This window comes from Heterocephalus glaber, unplaced genomic scaffold (assembly GCF_053883595.1).
Source record: "Heterocephalus glaber isolate CG9 unplaced genomic scaffold, H.glaber_assembly_v1.0 deba00001555, whole genome shotgun sequence".
Classification (NCBI taxonomy): Eukaryota; Metazoa; Chordata; class Mammalia; order Rodentia; family Bathyergidae; genus Heterocephalus; species Heterocephalus glaber.
In genome coordinates this window covers 17504230-17526807 of record NW_028258346.1, presented here as the reverse complement: position 1 = coordinate 17526807, position 22578 = coordinate 17504230, and the positions used below count along the sequence as shown (strand labels likewise).

The 22578-nt window shown below is 42.9% G+C and overlaps 1 protein-coding gene across 12 annotated transcripts in view; it reads left to right on the top strand.

The window, feature by feature from the left end:
• Taf2 (TATA-box binding protein associated factor 2) overlaps window positions 1-22578 on the top strand; it is a 105842-nt gene that overhangs the window by 29251 nt on the left and 54013 nt on the right. For all 12 annotated transcript variants that reach the window (XR_015442930.1, XR_015442929.1, XR_015442924.1 and 9 more), the window contains exons 16-21: window positions 132-384; window positions 2080-2220; window positions 4417-4527; window positions 14911-15104; window positions 15831-15970; window positions 21829-21898. Coding sequence is in view for 1 of the 12 variants with exons in the window: in XM_087190732.1 (XP_087046858.1) it covers window positions 132-384; window positions 2080-2220; window positions 4417-4527; window positions 14911-15104; window positions 15831-15970; window positions 21829-21898 (909 nt within the window). In the remaining 11 variants the exon portion in view is untranslated. The remainder of the gene's footprint in view (window positions 1-131; window positions 385-2079; window positions 2221-4416; window positions 4528-14910; window positions 15105-15830; window positions 15971-21828; window positions 21899-22578) is intronic.

The following is a 22578-nucleotide window of genomic DNA, read 5'->3' as shown; positions in this document are numbered from 1 at the left end:
GTGCAGTTTAGAAACTCAGCAGCCTCGTGTGTTCACTCTGGGCAGAGTCTGGCTGGCCACGGCTTTGCTTCGTGGCCTGGAACGAAGCCGCCTTGCGTTCTAAACACTAAAAGGCAGCGGTGTCCCCACAGCGCGGACTCGCCCCTGCTGTGGATCCGCATCGACCCCGACATGGCGGTGCTGCGGAAGGTGGAGTTCGAGCAGGCCGACTTCATGTGGCAGTACCAGCTGCGCTACGAGCGCGATGTGGTGGCGCAGCAGGAGTCCATCCTGGCGCTGGAGAAGTTCCCCACGCCCGCGTCGCGCCTGGCGCTCACCGACATCCTGGAGCAGGAGCAGTGCTTCTACCGCGTGCGGATGGCCGCCTGCTTCTGCCTGGCCAAGGTGAGGCGGGCGCGGGGGTTGGAGGAGGAGGAGGATTCGGAGTGTTTCTTGCTTTTTTTTTTGGTTTTTTGAGACAAGGTCTTGCTGTGTAGTTCAGGCTGGAACTCATTATGTTGCCCAGGCTGGCCTCAAACTTGTGGCGATCCTCCTGCCTCAGCTCCCGAGTGCTGGGATTACAGGTGTACCCACCACACCTGGCTGTGTCTTTCTTTAAAAGCCTCTGAAACTCATTTAAAATTCACCAGTCTTTAAATTAACTTAGTAGTTTTTTTAGCGAAAGCTTTTACTAAATGTTTTTAACAGACTGACTTAAAAGAAATTTTTCACCTCAAAAGTGACATTTGCAAAAATTTTTGTCCAACTGTAAAAAATCAGACTTGTAAAATCAAATAGAATTTTCACTGTTTTATTCGATTGCCAACTATGTATTTTTTTTAAAAGATTATATTTGCTAAGAAAGTCCTTGGTTTCAGTGATTTTTTTTTTTTTAAAACATAGTACATGAAATCACTTCAGTGTAATTAGCCCATAGGGCAATTACTTCACATTGATTTGGGTTCAGGAATCAGTATTTGTGATAAGTAATTTAGAGTAATTGGCTCTGTAATTCTAATTCTAGAAAAGGTACTTTATTGAGGAAGCTCAGTATCTTTCTTTAGATGCAAAAAAATCTGATGATGGAATGAATGAAAACCAGAATAACAGACAGAAATTTGGCCAGAAATACTAGTTACCAGGATTAACATAGAATCTCGATAATCGGCTCATTCCCGTTTCTAACAGCGGTATCCATTTGTCTTACCTTATAGCAGATTATAATGGTTTAGGTCAGTTGGTTAGCCTAGTTTTGGTTTCTTGAGACAGAATCTTGCTATGTAGCCCAAGCTGGCCTCAAACTCTTGGTGATCCTCCTGCCTCAGCCTCCCTATTATAGGCAGGCACCACAACTGGCTAGATTTTGATGATAATGAGCAGTTGAATTCCAGTATTCTAAGATATTAGAGGGAAAATACGATTATTTTGTAAGGGATGTAATTTCATTGCTCCTTGTAAAGATTTTTGTGATTCCTGTGTGCTAAAGTCTTAGCAGAGCCGTCACATTGTATGTTATTTATAAACTTAAAAAAGAAATTTTTTTTTGTACCGGGAACCAAACTCAGGACCTTGTGCTGGCCAGATAGGCACTGTGCTACTGAGCTACATCCCCGGCCCTTCGTTGTATATTCTTTAAACAATTTTTTTTTCACATACCATAAAAATAGTGATCTCAAGATCTGATTTTTTTCTTCCGTAGAATGTATTCTTACAGACACAAATAGTATACTGTATTGGCTTGATTTTCCCTTAGACTGAAACAACTTATTTAAAATTAATAGTGATGTTTCCATGAATAAATTAAAAATTTTACAGTTATATCTAAATGGATAAGACAGACTTATTCAGAGCAGCATCTTTTTGAAAACATTTTTTTCTTAAAACATGAAAGAATGCTGTAGTTGAGAAATTGTGGGAAGTAACTGTAAGCACACCGGGAGTTGTTCTGGAGAGTGAGTTTGTTATTTGCTCGGAATCGGCACTGAGAGCCAATTTGTGTCGGTTCCCCAAGTTGTGCTGGGGGCCTGTAGGAGTGGGCGGCTTTCCTTACTCCGCCCCCTGTGCTGGTGTGGGAAACCCCTCATCTCTGATGACTTACAGATTGCAAATTCCATGGTGAGCACGTGGACGGGACCCCCGGCCATGAAGTCGCTCTTCACCAGGATGTTCTGCTGTAAGACCTGCCCGAACATCGTGAGAACAAACAACTTTTTGAGTTTTCAGAGTTATTTTCTACAGAAGGTACAGTGTACTCTCGAATTAGGTTTTTCCGTTTAACTTAATTTTACTTCTGCTTGCCCCTTAGGACTTTTGTGTGACAAATGTGCCAGTGTTGATTAACTTGGAGACTGTTGAAGTAGTGGGTGCCTTTCTTACACAGACGTCTGCCCGCTGGGCCTGGGCCTGCGGGGACTGCTGTCCCGTTGCTCGCCCTGGTGGTGTCGGAGGCTGGGCTGTGGGGCTGATGCAGACCAAGAGCTTTCTATGAGCTCGGTTTTAGAAATGCTGTGTGGAATGGTGCGGATCTGTTTAGGAGAGGGCCTGGCAGTGGTCAGGTGGCTCTTGAACCCCGTCAGGCGCAGGCAGGCATCGTTGAGGTGAACGAGACAGACAGACAGACTGGAACGAGGGAGTGAAGCTGAAGTGGAGGAAACCAGTGAAGCCTGTTCTTCCATGCTTCCAGTTGAAGAATGGAGAAGGAGATGCTGAGGATGGCGCAGACTGGAAAAAAGGACATGTTGGGCTTGTGTTGTTTCCTGTGGAGGAAAGAGAAGCGGGCAGCGGAGAGGAGAGCTGCAGTTGCTGGGGTTGCGGGGGAGCAAACGGGAGGAGCCAGGCAGGCCGAGCTGTGGAGGCGCAGGTGGGAGGGGCCAGCAGGTGGGAGGGGCCAGGTCCGAAAGCAGTGAGAAGATGCGGCAGAGGGCGCCAGGCACGGAGCCCTGCGTGTGCGGGAGAGCCTGGAGACGCCGAGGGGCAGGGGCACGTGCGGGTGCGGGCGTGAACCCGGGAAGGCGGACGGCGACGGAGGAGGGGGACACGGAGGTGCGGCCTCGGAAGCCCAGGGCTCCCTGTTACGTTCAGATCTGCGAGCAGGACTTGAACTTGCCGCCCAGTTCGCGCGCTGATGTCTGTGTCTACCTCGTGTGCCCCCTCTTTATGTGCTGTGCTCCATGTCCCTCAGATCAGTGTTTCAGATTTGCACTGTGCGCAGTTGTGGAGAGGTCATAAAATTAACTTAAGATTCGCGAGTTTTAATTTTTGGGGGGTACCAGGGATCGAACTTGGGACCTTGCTCTTGCGAGACAGGCGGCAGTGCCGGACCACTGAGCTATATCCCCGGCCCCAGTGGGGAGTTTTGATTTAAATGAGAGAATGCATCAGGTGTGATGAGCGCCGGTCCTGGAATACGGCCTGTTTTACCTGGCTTCCGAAGAGAGAGTGCACGCTTAGGAGCGTGCGCGTGGTGTGTGGCGTTATAAAATGTGAGCTGCGTCAGAAACCTGGAAAGCGGGCGTTTGAGACCGCTTCACCGCTCACGTGATACTTGTAGTGGGCAGGACAGAGATGGAGCCCAAGTGACACCCGGTCACGGGGGAGGAGCAGCGCAGGCTAGGCACTGTGCTTCGGTGGACAAGAGCCCGTCGACGGTCAGTGGGTCCCACGGCGCGGCTTCCATCCCTCCTCTCGGACCTTCCCGCAGGGCCGCGTTGTGAGGACGCAGCTGTCTAGTCTGTGCTTCTGCCTGTTGTTCAGTCAGCCTTGCTCCCCTCGTAGGCTTTATCGCCGTGTCTGTGAACGTTTGGAAGGACAAAGGTGGGTTGCAGTTGGAATCGCTTGCCCTTCGCTCGTAGCTCTTAGTCCGGGGCTCTGTGCTACTACAGAAGGAGCACGGCTCGTGCGCGGCTCATGGACTCTGCTGCGTGTCCTCAAGCCCCGAGTACGCAGCTGTGAGGAAGCACAGCCCTGCCCCGGCGGCAGCTGGCTAGAGACGTTGGGGAGACAGTGGAGCTAGGAGTTGCGTCATCTCTTCCTGCTAACACCGTGCCTTTCCTGTCGGGTCCCCGAGAAGGGAGTGAGGTGACTTACGTGACATACACTTTGCTCCAGCACATGAGGCCCAAGGCGCGTGGCTCCAGAACACCCCAGTTGTTTAGCTTTTCCCAGGACTCCCCACCCCGGGCTCTGGTCAGAGGCTTTGAGATAGACGCCGGGGAGCAGGCAGAGATGGGAGACCCTCCCGCAGACACCTGCGCCACCAGACAAGGGCTTCTCTGTATGTGGCTCGAGAATTGCAGGGACGGGGATTTAGCTCAGTGGTGCCACCGCCTGCCTCGCAAACGCAAGGTCCTGAGTTCAATCCCTGGTACCAGAAAAAAGAATTCCAGTGGGACAGTTGAGTTATGTGCCTTTAAAAATCTTACTCTTTTTTCCTTGTAGACGATGCCCGTTGCAATGGCTTTATTAAGAGACGTTCATAACCTTTGTCCCAAAGAAGTCCTAACATTTGTTTTAGACTTGATCAAGTACAATGACAACAGGAAAAACAAGGTAAAGTACTCTTTTAATGAATAGCATAAAACTACCGAGGGGTACTTTGTTTTTAAAGTAGTGTTCTGGGGGTTGGGCGTGTACCTAGCATGTGCAAGGCCCTGGTTTACTCCCCAGTACCTCCCCTGCCCTTGCCAAAAAGGAAGAAAGAAGAAAAGAATGACTTCGTCTATACAGCCATCGTTGAGCCTCTGATACTAAGAACTTGCAGAGTTGGACCAGGGATTTAGCTCAGTGGTTCTGCTGGCTGCCTCGCAAGCGCAAGGACCCGAGTTCAATCCCTGGTACCAAAAAAAAAACCAAAAAAAAAAACTTGCAGAGTTAGAGGCGGACAGACGTGATTTCTGAGAACAGCCGGTGGGTGACAGGAAGGCGAATTGGCTTGAACTGTTCCTCCGGCTCTCCAAGTAGAGGGCTAGCAGGCGTCAGATTGAAGGAGCAGCTAGAGCCTTCTTCGCAGAAGTCTGCAGCGTGGTTCTATGACCTTGCTTTCTTTTATGAAATAATACTTTTTTATGAGCATTTCCTGCATGTTCATTGGTAGATTTGACTTTTTAAAACCATTGTACTTTTATTCATTTATTTAGCAAATAGGTATCAGATACTTCAGAAGTGATTTCATTCTACTTGCTATTAGTCTAACAGCAAATGACTTTGAGAATAATGCTGCACTAGGCAGTGCATGCTGTTAACAGAAGGGAGAGGTAGTTGATGTCTCCAGGAACGTTTTGTATGAGTGACACATCATTGAGCAGCTGCTGGCAGCCTATGGTGGGTCCTCAAGGGCTGCGCGACTAACTGCTGCATGGAGGGCTGTGGCCTCCCAGCACCCCGAGCAGCAGCACACCTCCGTGGGAGTCGGGCCCTCGGGAGCTCTCCTTGGAGAGGTCGGCAGCCGCAGCTGAGCCCGACACCTTTCGCCCTTCACTCTTAACAGTGAAGTAGCTTGGGCTTCAGCGTCCCTGCAAGCAGCCCGCTGCCCGCTGCTCCGTGTGTTCTGTGCGCTGTGACTGCTCTCAGGGCTGCCCCGGCCACGGGCTCTCACCAAGCCGGGTGGGTTAGGGTGCAGGGTTCCTTCCTCTCGGGCCGGCCTTTCTCAGTGAGCAGCCAGCATGCTCAGGCGGACACATTTCAGGAGGCCGGGGGTTATTTTCCTGTCATTATTGTTTTGCACAAGTGACTCATATTTTCATAATTTTAACGCTGGATTGGAATAAAGCACAGGATGAAATTTATAATTTCATCTGGTATTTTATTTCAGTCAATACTTAGCTGGCTCGCTACGTCATTCCCAGGAATTCTCATAATGGACTATGTAACTGGCTGTATTTCTCATTATTTTCCTTCAGGTTTTTTGTTTTTTGGTTTTTTTGGCACAGTACTGGGGTTCAAACCCAGGGCCTTTGCTTCCCTAGCCCTTTATATTTTTTGTTCTTCTATTTTGAGATAGGGTCTCACTAAGTCGTCCAGACTGTGGTTGAACTCGGGGCCCTCCTGCCTCAGCCACACACCGTGCTGGGATCACAGGCGTGTGCAGCCACAGTGGGCTTTCTTCAAAGATCTTAGTTTTAGAGCTGCATTAAAGTTTTTCAACCTGTGGCCTGCTCCAAGAAGTCCTCAGTTACACCCGTAAAAGGGAATTACTGCCATTTGAAAGATTACTGTCTGGTGCTTTGGAGATTTGACTTCCAGATTGTTCTTTATTTAGTGAAGTACTTTTCCCTTGTTAAGCCTTATTACAGGTTTGTGTGTGCAGATGTGCGCGCCTGTATGTATGATATGTTAAAATAGCTGTGGGAATCTCCCTAAAATTGAGATGCTTTATGAGCTTTTTATTCGTGTGACACTGGAGTTCCTTTCTGTTACCGTCCTGGTCAGAAATTTCCGTGGACATGGTAACTGAAGAGCTGGGCGAGCCGTGCTGTGCAGCCATCTGTTGCGAGCAGGACTTCATGTGAGACTATGGGGAGATGCGTCCTGTCTTCCTGAAGATATGTGACAGTGGGCACTTAGGACCAGTCTCACTAGTTTGGTCAGCGTACTATTTTGTTTGTCAAGAACTCTTTTCCTTGTATATATTCTGTGTGTCCTGATGAATACAAGACCAGAAAATAGCACACACCTGTTACCTGTCTTTCTTTAAACCAAACCCCTAAAGTTAATTTATTAGATGGAAATTAGTACAAGGCCTTTTTTTAGTAAAACATTTATTGGTACATTTTAGGTATACATAATGATAACTTTCATCATAGGGAATTTGTACCAGTACATGATATGTTGTGCTTCTTCTCCCCTCCCCACCATGTACAAAAGCCTTGTTTCCAATTTTTTCCTTCAGTTTTCTTTTATTCCTTGTCCCTTCTTTCCCCCTCCCCCCTCCTTTGTTCCCATTTTCATTTGAACATTTTCTTCCCATTTCTCAATGTCTTTTATACATTTTAGTCCTAGTTCCACTTTTGTTTTCTCACACCAGAGAAACAATATGGAATTTAAACGTGTGTTCAATATATTGCACTCAGGAATATAGTCTCAAGGTGCATCCATTTAGCTATAAATGTCTCAAGCTCATCCTTTATGGCAGAGTAGTACTCCATTATATGAAAAAACCACCTCCTCTTTGTCCATTTGTTGGGTGATGGGTCTTTGGGCTGTTTCCAAGATTTAGCTATTACAAACTGTGCTGCTAGAACCATGGGTGTGCATATATCACTGTGGTATGATGCTTTTAATTCTTCTAGAACGATACTAAGAAAGGGAATAGCTGGATCAAATGGATCCTCTAGTTTTAGTTTTTTGCGGTATCTCCATGCTGATTTCCACAGTGGTTGCACCAGTCTGCACTCCCACCAACAGTGGAGCAGGGTTCCTTTTTCCCCACACCCCCTCCAGCGTTTGTTATTGGTTGATTTCTTGATAACAGCCATTGTTTCTGGAATAAGATGGAATCTTAGCGTTTTAATTTGCATTTCGTGAATGACTGGTGATGTTGAACTTTTTTTTATGTATTTGCTGTTTCTACTCCTTCATCATTTCAGATGCCCATTTTTGAATTGGGGGGAGTCTGGGGTTTTTTGTTTTTTTTTTTTCGGTTCTTTATATATTCTAGATAGTAGTCCTTTGTCTGAGGAACAGCTGGTAAAATTTTTTCCCACACTGTGGGTTTTCTCTTCACTCGGTTGGTGGTTTCTCTTGCTGTGCAAAGGCTTTTTAATATGATGAGGTCTCAGTTGTTGATTCCATAAAGTTTTATTGGAGCACAGCCATGCACACTTGTTTGTGCTTTCATTCTACAGTGACTGAGTTGAGCAGTGATGACTGATGTGTGTGTCCCTCCAAACCAGTCTGTCCCTTTACAGAAAACCTTGCGAGCTCCCGAAGGAGGAGCCCCCCATACTCCAGTGTCAAAGATCTCAGTTGTTGATTCTTTGTGATAGTTCCTGTACAACTGAAGGTTTGTTCATAAAGTCCTTGCCTACTCTAATGTCTAAATCCCCAGCATGAGCTTCTTGATGTGCTGCATTCTGTTTGCCAGTATCTTCTTGAGGATTGGTTTTTTCCTTGAGGCTTTTTACATCTGTGTCCATTAGGTTGGGTCCTTCTCTGACTTTGGTATCAGGGTGAAGTTTGCTTCCAAGAATGAATTTGGGAGTATTGCTTCCCTTTCAGTTTCATTAAAGAGTTTGAGAAATAGTGACATTAGGTCTTCTCATTGACTGATACTGGTTTATTTAGAATTTTTATATCTTCTTGATTCAGTTTGGGTAATTCATATGTATCTAGGAATCTGTCCATTTCTTCTGTGTTTTCCATCTTATTAGAATACAGGTTCTGGATGTAGGTATTGATGATCTTATGGATTTCTGCAGGATCTGTTGTGATTTTACCCTTTTCATTCCTAATTGCATGGATTTGAGTCTTTTCTTTACTTTTTTTGATAAAGTTGGCTAAGGGCTTTTCAATTTTATTTAATCTTTCAAAGAACCAACTCTTTGATTCATTGATTCTTTGTACTGTTTTCTTAGTCTTCATTGCATTAATTTCTGCTCTGATCTTCATAATTTCCTCCCTCATTTGAGCTTCGGGCTTGACTTGTTCTTTTTCTAGAAGCTTGAGGTTTAACATTAGGTTGTTTATTTGAGCCTTCTCTGTTTTCCTGATATGGATATTCACTATTATAAATTTCCCTCCTAGGACTGCTTTCATTGTGTCCCGTAAGTTGCAGTAAGTTGTATTGGCATCATCGTTTAATTGTAGAAACTATCTAATTTCTTCTTTAATTTCCTCTGTGACCCATTGGTTGTTCAGGAGGGTGTTGTTTAATTTCCGTGTGTTTTTGAAGTTCTTATGGTTTCTTTTGCCATTAATTGTCAATTTTATTGCATTATAGTCTGTCTGATAATATGCATGGGATAATTTTAATTCTTTTGCATTTACTTAAGCATGTTCTATGAGCTAGTATGTGGTCTACTTTGGAGAATGTCCTGTGTGCTGCTGAGAAGAATGTGTATTGTAATGTTGTAGGCTGGAATATTCTGTAGACATTTACTAAGTCTTATTTGTTCAAAAGCTTGGTTTGATTCTGATATCTTATTGTTGATTTTTTTGTCTAGTTGATCTCTATTTCTTACAGTGGGGTATTGAATTCCCCCATTATAGTTGTAGTAGTGCTTATTTGATTTTTTGTGTCCATTAATATTTGTTTTATATAGTTGAGTGCACTGGTATTTGGTGCATATATGTTTATGTTTGTTATCTCTTCCTCTTAGATTGTTCCCTTTACAAGGATATAGTGACCTTCTTTGTCTCTCTTAGTCATGGTTTGAAGTCCACTTTGTTTGCAAATAAAATAGCTACCCCTGCTTTTTCTCCATGTTCCTGTCACATGGAATATTGTTTTCCATCCTTTGACTTTTAGTCTGTGAATTTCTTTTTGAATTAAAAGTGTTTCTTGTATGGAGCATCTTGTTGGGTCTTGCTTCTTGATCCATTCTGTCAGTCTGTTTCTTTTGATTGGGGAATTGAGACCATTAACATTGATGATTATAATTGATACATATGGACTCATCCCTGTTATGTTATTTTCCTGGTGTTGGCTCCCTTCTTTCCTCCTCTGTTTAATTTCTTGCCTTGCCTGGTAAAGTCATTCTGTTGAGGGTTTATGGAAGTTGTAATCCTTATTGTCTCTTTCTAGAATATCCTTCAGAACATTTTGGAGTGCTGGTTTGGTGTTCATGAATTTCCTTCGGTGTTCTTTGTCATGGAAGTATCTTATTTCTCCAATTTTGATATAAAAGTTTTTAATAAAAAGTCAGTCTACATTAAATCAGGAAACCAATAAATCTGAATTATACAAGCTTTCTATATACTTAGAAAAACAAGAACACACTGTTTATATTAAAACTTTTAATTCAAAATAGAGTCCAATTTAAAGAAAATGTCAACATGCCCAGTTGATTAGATAGGGTTTTATCACTTAAATAATTCACCTGAAATATGGGAAATGTATAATAGAGAAAAGTAAACCTCAAGGTTGCTTTGCAAATCATCTAGTTAATGTGCATCAAGAATCAAATCTTAGCTTCCAAAGGGCAGACAGTCTTTCACTGCTTTTAGATAGGCACTTAAAAAATGCTGTTGATGAGGAGAAATCCCTAAAGATGTGAATCATTGTTAACTTCAAGGAAGAATTAGACTAAACAAACTTCCCACAGTGTCCCTCCCACTGCCAAGAAATCATACCCATTTCCAAGTTCTTTCTGTTAACAGTGAGGGAAATGAAACTAAAATGCCCCATTCTTATGCAATTAAAAAGTAAACTTGGATAATTCAGCTCCTGTACACTAATCTCAAGCACTCTCAGTCCACCTGAATTAATGATATTTTCTGTACCGGAATAGCTATTGCACTTGAACCGAGAGTGCTGCAATTTCTTCGTATCTTACCTATTCATTATCACACTAACAAAGCAGTCCTCTTTTAAAACAGAAAGTAAATTTACATTAGTCATTTTGAATGTGTCCATAGCCAGGGACCTCTGCTAATTAAAATCCCTTTAAACGGGATGAGCTGGAGCTAGAAAATCTCATAAATCCCAGCAGGTGTTAAAGATTTTGTCTTTTTTAAATAAAAGGTAGTTAAGGTAGTCAAATTGAGATAACCCCAGAGTTTTCCTAGCTCCTTCTAAATACACAGCCATATGATCCAGACTAGGAAAATTCTCCCATCAATTTTAAAAGGTAAATAGTTTTGCAGGGTACATCAATCTGGGCTGGAGGTTGTTTTCCTTTAGGGCTTGAAATACTTCACTCCAAGCTGTCCTCAACTTGAGAGTTTGTGTTAAGAAGTCTGCTGAGATTCTGATGGGCTTTCCTTTATAGGTGATTTGTTTCTTTTACAAGGCAAGTACCGGAACCACTGAGCTAAATCCCCGGCCCTCTAACAGGTTTTAATCTGCTGTTCTTGTGTGGAATTTCTGGAATCTTGATTATTATATGCTGTGGTGTAGCTCTTTTTTTGATCACAGCTAATTGGAATTCTATATGCCTCACTTCTCTGTATGTCAAAATCTTTTTCCTTGCTTGGGAAGTTTTCTGCCATTACTTTTGTGAATAACAGGTTTTTTTGTTTTTGTCATTTGTGCTATCTCCTGCTTTTTCATTGACTCTGATCAATTTTATGTTATTCTTCTTTGCATCATCTACCAGCTGCTAGATTGATTTCTTGTGATCCCTTGCTATTTTTAAGAGATCTTTCTTGGGCCCGGGATTTAGCTCAGTGGTGCCACCGTCTGACTTGAAGCACAAGGTCCTGAGCTTGATCCCCAGTACCAAAAAAAGAAAAGAAATCTTTCTTTTCACGATTGCTACCTGCAATTCTGTCTTCTATATCGGATGTTCTATCCTCACATTGGCTCATTCTGCTGCTTATACTTTCAGTGGAGTTTTTAATCTCTTGGATATCTGTTTGAATCTGTTTCATGGTTTCCATTTCTTTCCTATGCTGGGTGTTCATGGTTTCCATCATTTTCCTGAGCTCTTTTTTTTTTTAAATCTATATCTTCTCTAGAGTCACTATGTCTTTTATTCTGGTCACCATCTCTGCAGTCATCTGAGAAATTATTTCTGCATTGGTTTTTTTCTAGAGCCTTATTCATCTGCTTTGTTACTTCCGCTGTTACCACTTCAGACTCCAGGTGGGTGGTTTTCAGATTGTTCCACCTCATTGCCCCTTGGGTTTGCCTTTGGTAAACTGAGAGTCTGGGGCAGTTGCCTCTTGTTTAGGTGTCTTCTCATTTTCTTTCTTTCTTTTTTTTTTTTAAGTTTAATTCCTGGGTTGATGCTTATAAATTGCTTATGGCAAGTATCTGTACTGCCAGTATTCTGAACCCTTAGGAAATGACTACTTCTCAGAGGTGTCTTCCAGGTGTAGCTGGCTTTTGGGTTTTCAGCCTGTTTCAAGATCCTGCCTCTTCAGTTTATTGGGGATGAAAAGTTTCTGCCTACTTGGCTGAGCCACCAGTTCTTTGGCCCTGGCCTGTAGTTTTTTTTTTTAAGACTCTTAGGCACACTCAGTCTTGGCCTACCAGGAAGAACAACAGATCAGCACAATTATGTCACCTTGGCTAAAGTAGTACAGTCAGCAATAACAATAGCATCAAATACAGCCTAGAAAATGACAAACTGTGCTAACTATTAATTTGCCACCTTTAACCTCTGAACTGGATTTGTGGTTATTATACAAAATCTAAAACTAACCAGAAAATTGTACACAATAAATAAACCCTTAATATGGTGATTCTACCATTAGGGGAGAAGATTTAAGAGGGGAGGTGGGGGGATAGAGAGATAGAAGAGAAAGAGATTAGAAGCAAGGCTGGAGGACCCAGGAAGATCATACAAACTGGAAATTTGGGAAACCGGTGGTTAAGCAGACAGGTGGGAAAGAGAAAGGAAAAAACAAAATCAAGAATAGAACAGAACAACAACAACAAAACCAGAAACCATGTTCAAACAGTCAAGGAAAAAAAAATCAAGAACAAGAACCAGAAAAGGGGAAAAAAGAAAAGACAGAAGACAAAAGAAAAATAAAAGCCCAATCCAAGGCATGTCTCTGCTGTCACTGGTAGACACGGTGGGTAGACAGAGTCCTGAGCTGACTGCGGTAACCCAGCAAGCCAGCCGTAGCTCTGTGGCAGGGAGTGGATAATCCCAGCTGGCCTGCAGCTTTAGTTCCACTGAACTTCAGGCTGGTTTCTGGCCATGAGGCTGGGACCAGGTGTCGTGAGCCTGCAATAGTTCATGTGGCTCCTGCTGGCTTGAACTTGGCTCCCAGGTGACTTGAACTCTGCTCCCTAACCTCCTGCTGACTTGAACTCGGCACCCGCACCGAGACACTGGGAGCCACTGGATGGAGTCGCCCATAGCTGCTCTGAGTTCTGAGCTCAGTTGTCCTCTCTCCAAGATGGTTACCAGCCAGTCACCCTCTCTTGCCCCAGCCACTGCAGTCTGCTGCATCCACTGCTCCGTTCCACTGGTGCCTCTCTCCGTGGAGGCCTCTGGGGTCGCCAGTTGTCACTGTGTCTTGCAGGTTGGAGCCGCCATTCCCACGCCATGAGTCTGGGCTCTGGGAGAGAGCACTGCTTGCTACCTCCCTCGTCTTTGGTGAGGTCTCTCTCTTCACTCTCCCCGTGGACTTCAGTTCTCACTTCAGATCCTTCCTGGGTCCCGGGGACCCACTTCCCCCTTCTCTTCGAGCTGCTATATTCCTGTGTCAGGACACTGACTCTCAGAGAGGCTCTTTCTCTGCTGCTCACCACTCTGCCATCTTCCCGGATGTCTCCTGATACAAGGCTTTGACAGTATTAAGGAATATGCACCATCTCTTCAGGTCCTTACTCTGTAGGAGAGACACACAGGGGACCGACGTGTTAGGCAGGAGAGTGTGTAGGCACAGCTGCTGTCTGGGCTCTGAGGAGGTCCGTGGATGGTGAACCCATGCCGAGGCTGAGGAAGCCAGAGAGGGTTTCTGGGAGGAAGGCAGAGTCTAGAGGAGCTGTAAACCCGGGCTGACAGAATAGAAGAGGAGGGTGCTGGTAAAACCAGAGAGGCAGGCTGAGGCAGGAGGATACAGTCTAAGGAATCTCAGGGGAGATAGGAAGGACTTACAATGGAGGGAAAGGACTGGGAAAATACCTGTGGCTTTCAAAGAATAAGGAACTGATTCAGAATTTAACAAGTTTGGGGAAGTATATCAACTTTCACCTTGGATTTGTCTCATCCACACCCCAGCCCTTAAGCTTTCTCCTGTTTCGCTATGTAAGTGGATGTGTTAGGAGCACAGCGCTATTTCAGGGAAGAGTAATTCACTTGCTGTGTAATTGTGCTGCTTCATTTTGCAGCTGAATTGTGCTGCTTTTCTTCCTGCCTCTTGATGGACTTGTTTTCCAGTGCTGGGATCCTGGCCAGGGCCTCATGTCGGCGGGCAGCCTGCTACCCCTGAGCCACACCCCAACCTTCCTCTCTTTTATCTCCGCGAACTGACAGTGAGTTGATTTTGTACTTCTGGGCATTGAACCTGGGGCCTCCTGCATACGAGGCAAGTGCTGTGCTACTGACCTACATCCCCAACCCTTCTTTTTTCTTTCTTTTTTTGGTACTGCGGATCGAACTCAGGACCTTGTGCTTGCGAGGCAGGTGGCAGAACCACTGAGCTAAATCCCCAGCCCTCCAACCCTTCTTTTTTTTATTGTGAGGCAGGGTCTCGTCGGCTTGTCCAGGGCCTTGCTGAGCTGCAACCCTCCTGCCTCAGCATCACGAGGAGCAGTTACAAGAGTGCACCACTGTGCCTGGCTTAGTTTTTTCTTCTCAAAAATAATGTTGTGCTGTTGGAAGAAATATCACTGGCTATTACTCAGACAATATTAATGATAATTTTTAGAATATTTTTATCCTTTACTGAAGTAATCTGTTCCCTGTATTTTCTATTTCCAAGTTGCTTTTTTCTTTCTGAGTTCTTTTCTTTCCTTTTATATCGATGCTTTCTTCAAATACCTGGTGACCCTTGGTTGTATGTCTATGTATTAAACTAGAGCGATAATAGCTGACTGGGAGATAGGCAGTAGAACTATGGACTCTGGTGTCTTCGTAGAAGACCTGGCTAAGTTCCTACATTCGGTAAATAGTTACTCAGGCTCTTGTGTCACTGCTTCATACGTCCCTTTCATTCAGTTCTTACACTTGTGACTGCAAAGGACAGAGTTGAATATTTACAAGAGAATTAGCTTATGTTTTAGATAAGGTTGTTGTTCTTAAAAAAGTTAAGTTCTCTCTTAACTTTTCATCAGAAGACTTCATTTTATCTTCTTTTGATTATTCTTTGCTTTAGTTTTCAGATAACTATTACCGTGCAGAAATGATCGATGCCCTGGCCAACTCCGTTACCCCGGCTGTCAGTGTGAATAATGAAGTCAGAACTCTGGATAACTTAAATCCCGATGTGCGACTCATTTTGGAAGAAATCACAAGGTTTCTGAACATGGAGAAACTTCTCCCAAGCTACAGACATACCATCACCGTCAGGTATCCGTAAATTCTTTGATTTTCTTCAAGTGTATATATTTTTATAACTCTAAAATACACTTATTCTCATTTGATAAAATGGAAATATATTCAGTTTATGTCTTAAGTGCTTTCTCCTGTCATTAGAAATTCTTGATAAAACGTTATTTTTGATGTCTGCCTCATTTTTTTTTTTTTTTGTACCGGGGATTGAACTTGGGACCTTGCGCTTGCAAGGCAGGAGGCAGAACCACTGAGCTAAATCCCCGGCCCTGTGTCTGCCTCATTTTTATTTCAATCAGTATGTGATAAAATCACTGTCCTCAGCCTTCTTATCAGACTAGCTTCTTTGTATATGGCTATAAAAAAAATTCGGCTCACTTTAAGTTTGCTAAAAGTTGGTTACTGATTAAAACATTATGAACAAATTTGACTTTCCATTTATATACTGAATAAACTATATTAAAAATTTTTGCAAAAATATAGTATGTATTTGTGTACATCTGTGACAGTACATGGAGCTCAGAGCTCCATGAAGCCTGAAGCTCTGGAGTTTCCAGTCAGGTTTTGAAATTTATGTTTCCAAACATATTTTTGATATTGATTATGAAATGTTACCATCATTGTAAAATTAAATATTACAGAATTGAGTATGGGGTTATTTTTAAATTTCCTGTGACAAATGAATCTCTAGTACCTGGAAGCATCCTCAAGGAAAAAAGTTAACCTATATTTCTTCTGAGCTAGTTGCCTGAGAGCCATCCGGGTCCTGCAGAAGAATGGGCATGTGCCGAGTGACCCTGCCCTCTTTAAGTCGTATGCGGAATATGGCCACTTCGTGGACATCAGGATAGCAGCTTTGGAAGCGGTGGTTGATTATACCAAAGGTAACACTTTAGAGGGAGATGCTCGTGTCTTGTAGAAAGCAATAGTTTTTAAAGCCAGCCTTAGTTTTGGGGTTTCATAGTATGCACAACACAGATATTTTAATTTTTAATTCTCAATTCACCGATTTAGAAAAGATTTATGATAAATGTTGAATTAATGTAAGAATTGATAAATGAGAGAAAAGACAGTTCACACATCTCGTTAGCCTTTCTGAGAAGTCATGATCAGAAAATACCATGTGTGTTTGTTAGGCTGTGTCTCCCAAGGCCTCACCGGTTTGGAGGTGGGAGCTTTGTCAGAGGTGCCTGAATCTGGAGTGTGAGCTGGGATTAAGGGCGTGTGATTACTAAATGGTCTCCTGACTGGTTTGGTCCCACCCTAATCCCAGCAATCTGGTTAAAAGGGGCAGAAAGCCGCTGTTAAGGTTCCCTTGTTGCTTTTGCTGCTTTCTGCTGCCATGAACTGTTGCCCTCTGCCATGTGCCACCCTGCTTTGGAGCCAGCTGATTATGGACTGAAACCTCTACAAACTGTGAGCTAAATAAACCTTTCCTCCTTTACCTTTGGGTGTTGAGTATTTTCTCTCAGCAATGACAGAAAAGTAATAACAGTATTTAAATAAAAATTAATTACAACCAATAACAACAATTAATCCCCTTCTCAGTACCCTTCCCTTCGCTTTGAACACGCTTTTCCCATAATTCTTGGTCACTTGCCGAAATAGTTCTGCAGTCCACTTTCATGGTGTCTTATGAGATGTGATAAACGTGGTGTGTTGCTGCCGAGTGCCATCCAGTGGAAAGGCAGGCTCGTTAAAGCATGACAGTCGGTCCTCATCCACCGTACTCGCTGGATCTGGCACCTGCTGCTTCTGGCTCTTCCCCAGTCAGTGTGACCATTGTCTCAGTCATTTTCTTATTGCTGGATCAAAATACACAACACACAACTTGGAGGAGAGGTTCTTTCTCTTTTTTTTGGTACCGGGGATCAAACTCTGGACCTTGCACTTGCGAGGAAGGTGATAGAACCACTAATTCCCTGGCCCTAGAGAGGTTCTTTCATTTGGCTCCCTGTTTCAGTCAGTCCCTGCTTGGCTGGTTCCAGCACAGAAACCGGATGGCAGGAAAGGTAGGGGAAAGGCAGGGGAAAAGTGCACGACCCGTGCAGACAGGAAGCAGAGAGCAGGAGGAGGAGCCTGGGACCAGAACAGCCCAGGTTTCAACCCCCCCCCCAGGCTCCTCCTCCTAACCGGAAGTCAGCTGTAGCACCCCCGGCATCAGTCACCTTCCACACCTGAGAATCTGGGGGGACAATTGGGATCTAAACCCTATTGGCCATGAAAGGTAAGCATTTTGAATCAGGAAGCGAAGTGACCACAACAGCACAAACAAAGCCCCTCAGGAGAGAGGACACCAGAGCTGCTTTAGAAAGTGGCAAGAGTGATGATGGGATGAGTGTGTTTAAAAAGTGAGGAGTATTTTGAGGGGGATTCAGTGTCTTTTACTATAGTAAAGTTTTAAAATTTAAACATTCACTGTATTTTTTTATTGTACTCTGTTACTCTATGGATTTAATTTCATGCTCTTTTTAAAAGTGACAGATTTTTTTTTACCAGGTGTGGTGGTGTGTATCTGTCATCCTAGCACTCAGGAAGCTGAGGCAGGAGGATGACCAGGAGTTTGAGGGTAGCCTGGACTACATAGTGAGTTCAAGGCCAGCCTGGACTATATATACTATATATAGCAAGACCCTGTCTCAGAAAACCAAAAATAAATAAATACATAAAATGAAAGAAAGGAAGAAAGAAAAGGAGATTTTGGGGAAATTTCTACGAAAGATTCAATAAAACATCTTACACCCATGTAAAATTTTGTATCTATGGAAATGGAGCAAGAGACATAAACCAACTGGGGATTTAGCTCAGTGGTTCCGCCGCTTGCTTCAAAAGAGCAAGGTCCCGAGTTCAAACCCTGGTACCCAAAAAAGAAAAAGACATAAACCAGAACTTCAGTAGGAAAGTTATGTGAGGCTTTCTGAAGTTGGTGAAAAACATTCATGCAGGCCCCAAAATGAGCAAGACAAATACTACATATTAGAAACCCTCCCAGACTCAGATGACCAAGATGAAGAGCTGACAGCAAAAAGAAGGTGAAGAATGAAGCGTGAGGGAGAAAAGCAGCGATCCGTGAACTGTAGAGCGCTCTGAAAGGCGCTCAAGTAAACCGGCCCACGCTGGGTCCTGGCGGATTATAATTTCTCAGGACCAGCAAAGAGTGCGCGTGCTCGTTGGAGTATCCGCTCCAGGCCAGGTAGGAGACGGAATTGCCGCGCACGTGTCCTCTGAGCGCCTCATGAAGCCCTAAGACCACACAGCGCCTCTGAGTCTGGGGAATGCCCTCCCCTGAGGTTGTCCCAGTGTCACTGTGGAGAAGAAGTGTGCACCTGTGCAGCACCCTCACAAACAGAACTCCCGAGCGCGTCCGACCTGGGTGTGCACCGTGTGTGAACGAAGAATGCCTGAAAGGAAAGAGCTGGTGGTGACACCTGTGCCTGGAGCGGGAAAGCTGTGCTTGCGTACTTGTTGCGCTGGTTGTAAAACTGGATCCATATCTCAGAAGTCTTAAAAATAATGTACAAGTAAAAGAAGTATGTAAATGTAGTCTGCCCCTGAAGTTCAGATGGTAGCACTGAAACAAGAAGGGTAAGGAAGTGAAAGCAAGAGCAGCTTCTCTGAAGACAGGGAGGGTGGAGAGTTCTTCTGGAGCTACTGCCTCCTTTGAAGCTTTAAGTGGAGGGGTGGAGGCTTAAATATGGTAATTTTGGTCAATCCCAACACATATTTATAGTCTGATAGTAAAGAAAGGTGATGAGTTTTTGTGTGATACATAGGTTGGGTTCAGTTCAGGAAGAACTCATTTGTTCCTTCCTTGGTGGTTAAAATACAGTTTCATTTAAGAGAGAATGGTAGGGCCAGGGATTTAGCTCAGTGGTTCCATCCCAGGTACCAAACAAACAAAAAACAGATAATGGTAGAGATAGTGATCTGTTGAATAATGAATTCTTTGGCAAGAAAAAATCCTGTAATCCTGTAGCAGTCTACCTTTCTACTTTGCCATTTAACTAGTCTGTAATTTACAGGGTCTTGTTATGTAGCCCAGGGTGACCTGGAATTCACAGTGATCCTCCTGCCTCAGCCTCCCGTGTGCTAGGATTGCAGGTGTGCTAGACAAGTCTTGAGGTCCCCTAAATTTGCTAGCATTCCCAACCCACTTTTTCAAGATGGAAGAATGATATTCAGTGTCTCATAAATATGAAGATTTTGTGAATCAGTACTGCTTGTAGGAAATAAAGTACTAATATTAGGATTTCCAAAAAATGCTAATTAATAAGTATAATTTAATCAAATGGTGTCTAAATGTGAGCCAAGACTTCATTACTTGTTAAATTTAAAGTTTAAATATTGGTGTTCAATTAGAAATTTGAAGAAATGAAAAATATTGGCAGTAAAATTTTGTAAATAAAGCTTTTCAAATTATAAAAGCAAAATCATTGAAAAGGTAAATGGAAATAGCTAGTGAATCATTTTTTTCCCTTAAATTCTTTTATTGGTACATTTTAGGTATACAGTATGTTTCCATTTATCATTGGGTGCTTGTACCTGTACACGATGTATCTTGGTTCTTATTTTTTCCCTGTTACCTGTGCACCCTTCACCCCCCTACCCTTCCCTATTTACATAGACTTTGTTTCCATTTCTTTCTTTTCTCATAATTTTTCCTTTCCCTTCTTTCCTTTCCCCTTTCTCTACCTCTTTGGACCTTGTTTTCCTATTTCAAATTATCAGTTATTTGTTTTAATCCTTATTTACCATTTCAGTTTCTCACACTAGAGAAACTATTCAGTATTTACCCATGTGTGTCCTATTTATTTCACTTAAGAGTGTGTGGCCTCAATATGCATCCATTCAGCTATAAATGTCTCTAGTTTGTTGTTCTTTATGGCTGAGTAGTACTCCATTTTATTAAAAACCCACATCTTTATCTAGTTTCCAGTTGATGGGCACTTGGGCTGTTTCCAAGCTTTAGCTATTACAAACTGTGCTGCTACAAACATGGGTGCACATATATCGCTGTGGTATGATTCTTTTAATTCTGTGGGGAAGATACCCAACATGAATAACTTGGGTCAAATGGGACCTCTAGTCCTAGTTCTTTTTTTTCTTTTGGTACCAGGGATCGAACTCCCAGCAGGCGACAAAACCACTGAGCTAAATCCCTGGCCTAGCCCTAGGTCTTTGAGGTATCTCCGTACTGATTTGCACAGTGGTTGCACCAGCCTGCACTCCCAGCAACAATGGAGAAGGGTTCCTTTCTCCCCATAGCCCTGCCAGCATTTGTTATTGGTTGATTTCTTGATAGCAGCCATTCTTTCTGGGGTGAGATGGAATCTCAGTATTGTTTTCATCTGCATCTCTTGAATGACCAGTGATGTTGAGCATTTTTTCATGTATTTATTTGCTGCTTTTACTTCTTGGTCTGAGAAATGTCTGTTCATTTTGGATGCCCATTTTTGAATTGGGTCTTTGAATTTGGGGGGTCTGATTTTTTTCAGTTCTTTATATATTCTAGATAGTAGACCTTTGTCTAAGGTACAGCTGCTAAAAATTTTTTCCCACGTTGTAGGTTGTCTCTTAGCTCTGTTGGTGGTTTCTCTTGAGGTGCAGAAGCTTTTTAATAAGATGAGATCCCAGTTGTTGATTCTTTCTGCTAGTTCCCATGCTACTGAGGTTTTGTTCATAAAGTCTTTTCCTATGCCAATGTCTTCAAGAGTTCTACCTAACTTATCTTCCAGCAAGTTTAGTGTTTTCGGTCTTAATATTTAGATCTTTAATCCACTTTGATCTTAGTTTAGTGTATGGTGATAGGTATGGTTTTAATCTTTTAATCTAGTTTTAATCTTTGGCAAGTTGAAAATCCAGTTTTACCAACACCATTTATTAAATAGGCTATCTTTCCTCCAGTGAAGATGTTTGGCTCCTTTGTCAAAGATGAGATGGCTGAGTGTGTCTGAAGTTGTTTCTGCATCTTCTAATCTATTCCACTGATCCTTGGGTCTGTTTCTTTGCCAGTACCATGCTGTTTTTATCACATTAGCTTTGTAGTATAGTTTCAAGTTGGGGATTGTGATACCCCCTGCCATGTCTCTGTTGCCTAGAATCGCTTCTGCTATTCTAGGTCTCTTCTTGTTCCAAATGAATTTTTGGATTCTTTTCTCTAGTTCTGTGAAGTATATTGTTGGAATTTCAATCGGCATTGCATTAAATCTATAAAGTAGTTTTGGAAGTATGGCCATTTTCAGCTAGTGAATCATTTTATGTCAGTTATATTCATAGCACTCTTTAATTGCCCTTTATATCGTGCTGAAAAATTAAGACTGTTGTTTAGTTTAAATGGAAGAAATTATGTAGGCAGAAACAGTTGATATACTGTATAAATGTAGTTGGGGTGTATTTGGGTTTTTTTGTTTGTTTGGTACTGGGGATCGAACTCGGGACCTTGCGGTTGCAAGGCGGGTGGTGAGTTGGGGTGTATTTGGGTATCAAATTTCTATAGTTTAAGCATCTCAAAATGGTTTTATTTAAAGGTCTTGGTACCTGTGGCCTGATACATACTTATGAAGGTTAAAATGATCTGTTGCATTAAAAAAATGAAGATGTAGGAGCTTCCCTGTAGCCTTACCTCTGGATGGACATGCAGCTCAGATGGATCCCTAAATAACAAATGCAGCTCCTTGCTTATCACTTGTTACATAATTCTTTAAAACTAACCACACATGTATGTTCTCATTTGCATTTTCAGTGGACAGAAGTTATGAAGAACTGCAGTGGCTACTTAATATGATTCAGAATGACCCTGTACCCTATGTGAGGTTAGTTTATGTACTGTAACATTTTACTTTCTGTAAGTCCTGACATGAACTGAATAATCTCAGAAGATTCTATTATGGATGTTTTGCAAATGTAGAAATATGTTACACATTTATTCATGCCCTTTTTGTTCTTTCTGTACTGAGAAGTGCACACAGGGCCTGAGGCCTGCCACTGAGCTACCTCCTCAGCCCTTTCTGAGTTTTATTTATTTATTTATTTATTTTTGGTACTGGGGATCGAACTCAGGTCCTTGCGCTTGCGCAGCAGGCTGCAAAACCACTGAGCTAAATCCCCGGCCCATCTGAGTTTTATTGAGACAAAGTCTTGGTGAATTCCCCAGGCTGGCCTCAGACTGGCCAGTCCCCGCTCAGCCTCTTGTGCAGTGGGGGTTACACGCATACAGCACTTATACTTATTCATGTCCTCTTTTCTGTGATTTAAAAAATTTAATTTGCCTTTGCAAAAACATTTTCAAAATATGTTGTTAATAAACAAAGTTTATTTTCTGTAATTTAAGTATGGTTTCTTTCGTAACTTAAAGGAAAACTCATATAACAGTTGGTAAATACAGAAATACAGATGATCCTCTGTTTAGCCCAAATTATAAAACCCCTGTCGTGGTTGATTTCACTTTTTTTTTTTTTTTGAGACAGGATGTCACTGTGTAGCCCAGGGTGGC